This window comes from Montipora capricornis, chromosome 13, assembly GCF_036669925.1.
Source record: "Montipora capricornis isolate CH-2021 chromosome 13, ASM3666992v2, whole genome shotgun sequence".
NCBI lineage: Eukaryota > Metazoa > Cnidaria > Anthozoa > Scleractinia > Acroporidae > Montipora > Montipora capricornis.
In genome coordinates, this window is record NC_090895.1 from 17401568 (window position 1) to 17411491 (window position 9924).

Here is a 9924-nt window from a genome sequence, read left to right on the forward strand (position 1 = left end):
ACTACCATCGCCTAACTTGACTATTAATATGTTTTGCTGTTGGGTTTTACTGAGATGTCTGATTAGAGAATTAATTGAAAGGTTTGAAATATTTGTGGCGATATCCTATGGTATAGTATCATGGCTAAAATCATGTGTCTGAACCTGTCCTGCATGGAGAACTTCTGGTAAAGATGAAAACGGACCACGAGGTCACGTTTAGCGACAGGTATCACGCACACAGAGCTGAAACACGGAAAGGCGGAAAACGTTTTGGAAAACTCGCTGTACTTGCGCAGTATTTTAATCGCTGAAGAAAGCCAAATTCAGCCGGTGTATTTAGAGAAAAGAGCTGAAATCTTACATTAATGACTCAGAACTGGAGAAGTTATGCCTCTAAGTGAATAATAATAATAATAATAATAATAATAATAAAAATAATAATAATAATAATAATAATTATAATTATTATTATTATTATTTAATAATAATTATTTCGTTTACAAATCATCGAATAGTTACAACACAGTAAACTATCGTGCGGACATTTGGTGTTGATTCAACAGCTTACTTCAGGTCAAGTAAGCTGATGATACATGCATACGACCCGGATATAGAGCTGAGACGGTAGAGAATTAAAATATCATTTTAAGAACAAGGAAATATCGGCCAAGCCATCAAATGGTATAAAAAGAGTTGACCTATGCATCTGGCTTCATACTCGGTGGAGTAGCTGGAAAACTCTCTTTTAAGAAGCAAGAACTTAACTGGAGCCTTTCCTTGTACAAGACTGTGGGAAGCTGACATGGTAACCTTACTTCAGATTTATTGCACTCTTCAGCGACAAGAAAATTTCAATTCTTTTTCGAAAAAGGTAGATGCGAAGGCATTCCAACATTAATGTTATTTCTCTTTTCTTTTTCTCCAGGATTTCAAAGCGTTCATTCTGTGCTTAGCATTTTTTGTGGTCACTGCATCAGGGTCGGCAATTTGCAAGTGTGCCAGGGAGGACCTGAAGGTACATAAATGATTTCCCATTGTTTATGGGTAACTCGTGCCGATTCTCAGTTTTGTAAGTTTTTATCTCAAGGAACGCTATTTGCAAAGGAATTTGAGGTGTTCTTTTTGCTGGTAAATTTTTATTTCGATATAGAAAAGAGTTCGGTATAAAATCTCTTTCGCATTCAGAATTGTACGCCCTGTTTTTGCTGACAGAGTTTGTTGTACTTCCTGAAAAAGTCAAAAAAGGTCTTAAGGAAAATATCGAGGACGAAATGAATGCTCGGTCGCCTGGTTATTACTATTTTTTGTATATATACTTTTTTTGTGGCTGTTACGCTAGTGTCGATTTAACGTTTGAGACGGTACAAAAGGAGCACAAACAACTTAATTTTCTAGCTCACATATTTATACGACTCAATATTCTGAAAATGTAATACTTGTACGTTTGGCGGATGAATGAAATCAAAGTTGGTGTGCAAAAGGGTTGCCACTTTTTAGTCTGTGGATGAAATCCTATAGATGAAAGTTATTGAACAGTTGTCTTTCCCGTGGTTCTATTTACTGTGCTTTGCATGATTGTTCTTAGTTTTGAGTCTGTGGATTAAATCTTAGAGAGCGACTGAAAACAGCTGTGTTAGAAGCAACCGAGTTTCGTATGCTAAAATCTTGTAAGAATCGAGAAAAACGAATCCGTAGATTGACATCCGTAGATTGGTAGAATAGTGATGGTATTTCTTTGATTTTCTCACAGGATTCGGTGTCAAGGTACAATGTTAAAGTGAAGGAGGGAAATACGGATATCGATGAAACCGTTGAAATCGACACCGAGAACGAATTTGAGAAAATCCACATTCCAAGCAATGGCGATACCAGTGAATCAGCCCCTGGAGAGGTCGATGTTGTTTTCGATTTCAAGTTGGTGAGTAACAGGGAAGGACTGGGTACACGGGGTAGTATACTGGTGTGTGTGTGGGGTAAGGGGGGCGTTATAGATGTTCTTTTCTTTCCTACCATCTTCTCTTCCTTGTTAATTTAACTACTCCCTTTTCAACTACCCCTCTCCCCCATTTACCTGCCTACTTGCTTGGTTATTTACTTACCTTCATGCTTGCATCCTTACTTTACTTTCTCACTTACTTACTTGTTCACTTTATTCACTAAATCAGTCGTATTAACGTCATCTTTCTTCATAACTTCTGTTCAAACTGGCAACCACGCTGCCTGCCAACCAACCCCTCAGCCATCCACCTATTATTATTATTATTATTATTATTATTATTATTATTATTATTATTATTTGATGATAAAAATTACGGGCAGAAACATACTTATTAAAGACAACGTTTCGGTGTCCTCATGACACCATCATCAGGTCAAATATAATATTTTTACAGATAACTCGAATATTAATGTTCAACATTAAGTTCAAAGTCCCTAGAGGCTAGGTGAAAAGTTTTGCCTTTATCGAGTCACTTTGGATATTCAGACACGGTTTGTGCTCGCGAATAAGGAACATTTCATACACAAGACAATCAAATTTGCATGAGCATTTCTTAAGAATGCGAAACATGTCAGATGTTTTATTGTTCTTGATTGATGTTGACTTTGACTGTAATTGAATATCGAACCAGATCTTTTATGCTCATCGATCCGTTGGTAGAGATGTCGACGCGTGTAACCAACATAGCTGGCATCACACCAGACACATTCAAATTTGTAAACTACTGATTGTTCGTTGTTTTGATTATTATTCTTCTTCTTCTTCTTCTTCTTCTTCTTATTATTATTATTATTATTATTATTATTATTATTATTATTAATCGATACCTTAGTAGACTTGCTGAGTTAGTTGCTACAAAAAAGGGCGAAAGTTATGCGTCTACCATGTCATGGATCAGGGCAAGAGTGTCTTTTGCGCTACTGAGAGCAGTATTACTTTGCCTAAGAGGCTCGCAGACTCCTAGGAGAGTCCACCTAGAACTGTCGGACATCGACTTAGAAATCGAAAAAAGACATGCAAATATTCGTTGAGGCATTAAGAATGCTATTTCTGGGGAACTCTGGCCAAAGCCAGGAACATTGAGCCAGGAAGTGGACTGTATATAGAGTTTTTTCCATTTAAATGTGTAGTGTACTTTTTACTATTTTTATTTAATTTTTTGACAAATGACAATAGGCAAATTTATAAGGGTTGTAAAGGATAAGTGCAATTTGTAATTTAAGTTAGTATTTCCCTGACATATATATTGTCCTAAGAATTCTTAAAGTTGTAATTTTTTTGTAAGCCACTAATAAAATTATTATTATTATTATTATTATTACTGCAATTATTATTACTGCAATTATTATTATTATTATTATTATTATTATTATTATTATTATTATTATTATTAACTAACCAACCAATCAATCAAACGTTCGCTGACTGTCTCCCTGCATGAGTAGCTAGCCAGGTTGTCATGGAAAAAAGGAACCATTTACTAAATATTTTTCATTACTTATTTTTATCAATAACATTACTCCTCTTTTCTATTGACATAGAACATGACAATGCATCGATTGGGAAATCGGAAGGCTTGTTTTCTGAGCAACACCCCTGACATTCTGCCAAAGCCTGCCGACCTCAAGAGACTTCTCGACACCGTAAGTGACAAATAATGTGCTGTTAGGGTTACAATGGTACCGGTGGACAAAAAACCTTGGGACATACGTTAATTACTTTGCTCAATGAAACTGCTCTTCCACCACAACCTTCACCAAAAGCACCTCTTTGCGTATCAAACTGGTTTTCGCTCCTCCAGCCTCACCCCCAACAAGGTTGAAGATCAGGAAATATTCATTTTGCGCTAGTCGCGCCCAACATTTTAATGGAGTTGAACAAAGGAAATTCGCTACACGCATAAGTGTTTCTCTTGCACGCTTATAAAAACCATGAGAGTGAGGATTTTGTCCCAATACTTTTGTCCTGGATTGTAGATCAGTACTTCTTGGACTGAAGCAGTCCCGTTTGGAGTTACTGAATAAAGCCACTTCCATATGACCTTGAAAAATAAACGTAAAAAAAGAAGGGAAACAAAATGAAAAACATTTAATTGGCTTATCGAACAAAAGTAAACGAGCGCGAATTTTCATCGGCTAAGCGAACCGGATGCAAACAACGTCATCTCTCCATGGAACTTTCAGGAAAGTTTCGCTTTGACTTTATTTGAACTGCAGTAATATGATTGGGAAATCGAAATGTTTACTGCCCATATTAGGAGTTTCATTGGCGGGAATAAGGAGAAGCTTGCCAAAAATTGGTCCGTGAAACAAATTTCGAGCACTTTTTCAAGGTCATACGAAAGAAGACCCCCCAAAAAAGCCAGGAATGTTGGGTTCTTCAACAACTTTCCTGTCAACGCACTGTAGTATACGGTGATCATCATCATCTCCGGTGATAGAGTTAGTTTCTTAACCAAGATCACATAACCCTGCTTGCAACTAAAGACACATTGTATTTTGTCAGCTGACGTGTGAGACCAGGAAAGCAAACTATACCGTTACATTGAATTATGGGTGACATTTTCAATTTTTTGTTTAATAGGCTATTTCCGCGTTTCGCTATAGATTATAAGCACTGGCTACAATGTTCTCAAATCAATGTTAACAAATTGAACCATACCTAAAATACGAATGCAATAAAGTTTCTGCAGGTTAAAAATTGACATTCAACGCCCCTTTATACTATACAAGAACTTATCGTCCGTAAAAAAATGAAAAGGGTTCTTATTTGTGACATTATGACTGTGTGAGCTAAACAGGCATGACTTGGTGTTGCAAATCAGTTAGGTTTTGTTTTAACGGTCAATTGGACCGATAAATTAAGAACCTGAAATAAATTAGGAGGTCTATATTACACTAAAAGGAGGGAACACACCAATAAAAAATAAGACAGTGCATCAGTAACTAGCACCTTCTGCTCTGAAGAAAGTAAGAAGCCATGATGTAAGAAGCTGAATATCATAAATTCTCTGTAGACTGACATTTTATTAGTTTCTCCTAAAAACACCGATGATACCCATCGAAAATAGGTACAAACTTGAAACCGAGAATTACAAACCTTATCGGTGATTTCTTCGAGACGTGAAGAAAGCTAAACGGCTCAACACAACTAGACGGCCTAGGAAAACTTGAAAGTGTGATAACTAAACGGTAAATTCGGAACTCTTTACCACGAGACGTAGGGAAGCAAAAAAAGAAAAACCACATTTGTTATATTTAACAATTACCCTGCGAAATCGCACGGAATATCGCCTGATTTTAGCCGAAACATGCATAATGAGGAGTTTTAGGTGTTAAATAAGCCCCTCTGCGGCTAACGCCTTTGAATGGGAAAAAATACAAACTCGAAAAATTTTTATCAAAGAACTCAGAAAGCTGAACTGCTAATGAAGCACCTACAAAATATACAGTAACAAAATATAAAAAAATGTTTGTAGGCTAACCTAAAAAATCTAGGTTCTCGTATGTAGATATTTTTGCCGTATGTAAATTTAAATTACAATAACGATTTTCGTTTTTTAGGCAAGCTCTCGGAGCTCTTCTCTGAGAGAGACCGTGAAGAGGGAGTACGACTATGTAGTTTCTGGCACCCTTATTGATCGCTCGTTTTTGAGCGACGAGATGGCTTCCTTGTGTGCTAAACTGCCTATCTATCGCCTCAGGGCTGTGACAAAGGACGAGAGCCAATTGAAATCGGGTGTTACAGTAACAAGTAAGTTGAGCTTTGTTCAAAATGAATTATCACTTAAACGAAGGGAGAGAGGGAAAGAGAGCAGAATTTAATTGAACCCCTCTTACGGTAATTATCCATGTTTTTCACAACTTATTTACCTGAAAACGAATTGTTGTATAAAAATGTTTCTTGACATGAAATTTGATCAAACTGATATTTTGCCACGTTTGACTAGCACAGAAAGTTGTGTGTAAATTTCAGTGAATCAATGATGAAATGGTATATGAAATGATTCATATATGAACCGCGGATATGAAATCAGGCTTCTCTACGCAATTGCAAAAATTGCGCTCATAACTGCGAAGATCATAGCTTCACTTGATTTCATATCCGCAGTTCATATATGATTCATTTCATATACCATTTTATCATTGATTCACTCCTCACGGGACCATTAGAACCCACAAATGACCAGCTCTCAACGTCAGTGGCTTCATAGCTCAGTTGGTTAGAGCGTCGCACCGGATTCGCGAGGTCACGGGTTCAAACCCCGTTGAAGTCCTGAATTTTTCAGGAATTTTTTTCTCTACGCAATTGCAAAAATTGCGCTCATAACTGCGAAGATCATAGCTTCACTTAAATTTCAGTGAAGCAGGGATGAAATAAGTTATTTTATTATATGGAGGAGAGTGTTTTACTGGGAACTAAACCACTCGTAGATTCCATACGCCACTACATCCGGGACCCGAGTGGCGTATTTTCCGTATGTCACCTTTGTGAGTGTCGCATCGTTCAATGACGTCACGATTCCCGCCTTTTTTTTCCCGCCTTTTTTATAAAGCCCAGCCGTATTTGCTTCGCTCACTCGTGAGATATTGTTCTTGCCACTCGAACATAAAATTCATATCTTTTCGATCTCGCCACCGTATAATATCCTCTATTTATAAGTAAGGTTATAACATATCGTACAATAATTACGGCGCATACATACGGATCTCTAATACTACTCCTATTTATAAAAGACAAGACAGTAAAATTAAAAAAAAAATTACATTGAATCTAGATAAAATGGAACGATATGACAGCTGTAGATAGGTTCTTTTGAAACACTTTTTTACTTTTGGATGATTTCTAATTCTCAGTGAGAGAGTTCTTTATTTTTGCTCCCCTGTAAGAGAATCTGATAAAAATTGATAGCATTCCCAAACTTTAAACCGAAACGTTAAACTTACCACTGACTTCTTTAACATTAATTTTTTTTTTAAGCACGTAAGCACAAATTTGATGGTTATTTCTTCATTTATCTATATTTCCAGAAAATTGAAAGGGATTGAAAGATTGTCAAAATTTGCACCTGTGTTGCAGAGAATTTCTGCCCAGGAATGTCGTCAGGATCTTTCCCATTTTTCGAACCCTAGTTAATTTGAAGCCGAACATAAGATCCGAAAATGAATAAACAAACTTCTGAAAAAAGAAGGAAACAAGCAAGCAAAAAAGGCCTGAATTAGACTAAAATGTATTTTTGATGTTTACGGAATCCGTATCTGTATACAGCTGTTTCGAGGAAGGTTGTGCAAAAGAAGCCGTAAGAGCGTTCGCGACAACGCCAAAAGGTAGTGTTGAACTGTATTCAATATGTAGTGAACGCCCAGATTCGAAGATGCCATGACACGTTCCAAAACAAAAGGGTTCATTGGTCTTATTAACAAAAACAATGGCTCTGCACGTGCGCCACGATTTTTTGTACATTTCCTAAACCTTCTCTGCGAAACATGACAAAATAAGTAAGGTTAAAGTCTTTGGAATCTTGCTCTCTTTGTGAATCCTAACCCTTTGTTACTAAATCATTTGACTGATTTTAAAACTCACTCACATCTCATAAGGGCCGTTTATACGAGAGAAAATAAGCCGCGGCTTGCATAATACGCGAAAGGAACTATTTATACGAGTATAAACTCCCAGGCCAGGATAAGCAGTGGCTTGAGAAAGCCGTGAATGTATATTTTGTACCATTTATACGGGGTGTTCGCGTCTTATGTAGGCCGCAGCTTATTTTCTCTCCGTATAAACGGGCCTAATATCAGTAACAAAGCATGAACATGTATTTCCAGGTGAAGTTTTCCATAGCATTGCCGTCATGTTCTCGTTGATTCAAACTGACAATTTACCATAATGCCTTTTGGCATTGTCGCGTACTCGTTTATGCTTCTTTTGGACAACCTTTCTAGAAACAGCTGTATGTCCCAACATTTCTTAGAAAGGGGAATATTAGAGATGGTTGGCGCGGTGAGGGGTTATTAGAAATGGATAAATTGAAAGGAGGATGTTGACCGTCTAATTTTTTTTCATGTTTCAGAACTACGACTCCGCAGAGCATGTTATACTTTGCAAACTTGCTACTTATTAACACTTGGAAAAAAACCCGTCCTAATCTGCACAACAACGAAGCGGTGTGATCCACAGTAACAACAGATTATAACCGCAAGAACAGATTAATGTGGCTCGAGATACTCTGTTTAGTACCTGAACCTTATTTGCTATCACTTTCAAGTCACTTTCATTAATTCTAAGCGCTCAAAATTGACCAAATGTACGATGAAAGTAAGGCATCCTTATTGGAACAGCTTACTTGACTATGAATCGTTCCGCAAAAACTGTTTTTACATTCTTTTAGTGTCATCGAAAGAGGCTTATTCCTTGCGTGACATTTTATTATAATCATGGAAATTAATATATACCACACAAGTGAATGCTACTTCTAAACTGCTACCCATTCTTTGTGGTGTACCTCAAGTCTCTGTCCTCGGCCTATTATTATTTTTATTGTACATCAATAATTTCGTAAGTGTTCAGATATCCTTGATTTCCATCTGTTTGCAGATGATGCCAGTCTCTTTTGTAAGCATAGGAGTCTGTTAACCCTTGAAATAAACCTTAATAATGAATTAATCAATATCCACACTTAATTGTGCGCTAAGGCCCGCCGCAGATGGTGAGGAAAGAGCTGATCAAACTGCCTCGCGAGGCGTTTTGCTCAGCCGTGAGGATAAAATCAAACATGTTTAATATTTTTGGCCTCGCGAGGCAAATTTCTCACTGTGTGCGGCCATCGTGAGAATTGAGCTGAGCTCGGTCAATCAAGCATCCAATTAAATACGTGGCATTCTCAGGTGACTTCAGCGGTTCAAGATGGCGTCGGAGGAAGAAATTCCGACGCCAGTGATGCCAAGTGAGAATGCCATGTATTTAATTGGATAGTAAGATAATGGTTTGACATTGACTAGTTTTTTTAATGTTTCGTGCAACACATTTCGGCTGGTGCTTAAGCCCTCATCAGTTGCAATATAACGGTAGCACGCGTGATTCAAATAACAGCACGTCGAGCGCGCGCTGATGAAAATCCGCGTACAGTTTCTTGAAAAACGTAGCGCGAGACTTATGGGCATGCCACAGACTTGTAGACCTCTGGGATGGTGATGTGGTCATTTTCAGACTGCGGACCCTTTATTGAGTGCCATGCTTCCAAGAAAAGTCGCTCGTGGTAGTTAGCCTCATGTCAACAACTCTGACACTTCCAAAATCCATTTCGTGGTTGTTTTCGTGGACATAGCAGGCAATCTTGGAGTCACGGCCAAACATAGCAACAGCCCTTTTGTGTTCTGTAATGCGAGTTTTGAGTGATCGTTTGGTTTGACCGTAGTATACAAAACTGCAATTGCTGCAGCTGATTTTGTACACTGTGCCAGAGTGTGGCCGGTCAATCTTTTCGTGGGCTTTCGGGCGCGGGAACAAACTGTTCACAGTTCTCAATGGTTTAAGGGCGACCTTGATTTGATGCTGCCTTAAGATCCAACCAATCCTTTCTGAAATGCCTCGCACATAGGGTAGCACCACGAAACCATTGGACGGCAGATCGGTAGGAAGTTTCGACAGCGATCTTTCGCAGCTATTGATGAAGGATAAGGGATAATTGTTGTCTCGCAGTACAGCCGCGCGTTTCCCCTTCTGTGTTGATGGTATGTTCTGTGCCCTGCGTAGCAAGGTACTGACTACGGATCTCTTATGGCACATGTACTGCAAGACAACAATTATCCCTCATCCTTCATCACAATACTTTAACATATTTTTCCCCCACATATTTCTGTCGCGTAGTCGTCTGCGTCTGTGGTTTGGTCATCGCAATTGCCTCTAAATAAGCGGATACCGACTTCGAATCCTACTTGGGCTGC

At 38.2% G+C, this 9924-nt stretch overlaps 1 protein-coding gene across 1 annotated transcript; it reads left to right on the forward strand.

Moving 5' to 3' along the window:
• Positions 1 to 650: 650 nt before the first annotated feature.
• LOC138029114 (uncharacterized) lies at positions 651 to 8640 on the forward strand. The gene is made up of 6 exons (XM_068876815.1): positions 651 to 787; positions 908 to 997; positions 1733 to 1900; positions 3523 to 3624; positions 5545 to 5734; positions 8052 to 8640. The coding sequence occupies exons 1-6, from the start codon at positions 785 to 787 to the stop codon at positions 8159 to 8161; spliced, it is 663 nt and encodes a 220-aa protein (XP_068732916.1). The 5' UTR covers positions 651 to 784; the 3' UTR covers positions 8162 to 8640.
• The last annotated feature ends 1284 nt before the right edge of the window (positions 8641 to 9924 follow it).

Coding starts and splice junctions, on each gene's coding strand:
- LOC138029114 (XM_068876815.1), top strand. Junction 3,625..5,544: donor TCAAGAGACTTCTCGACACC/GTAAGTGACAAA, acceptor TTCGTTTTTTAG/GCAAGCTCTCGGAGCTCTTC. Junction 5,735..8,051: donor ATCGGGTGTTACAGTAACAA/GTAAGTTGAGCT, acceptor TTCATGTTTCAG/AACTACGACTCCGCAGAGCA.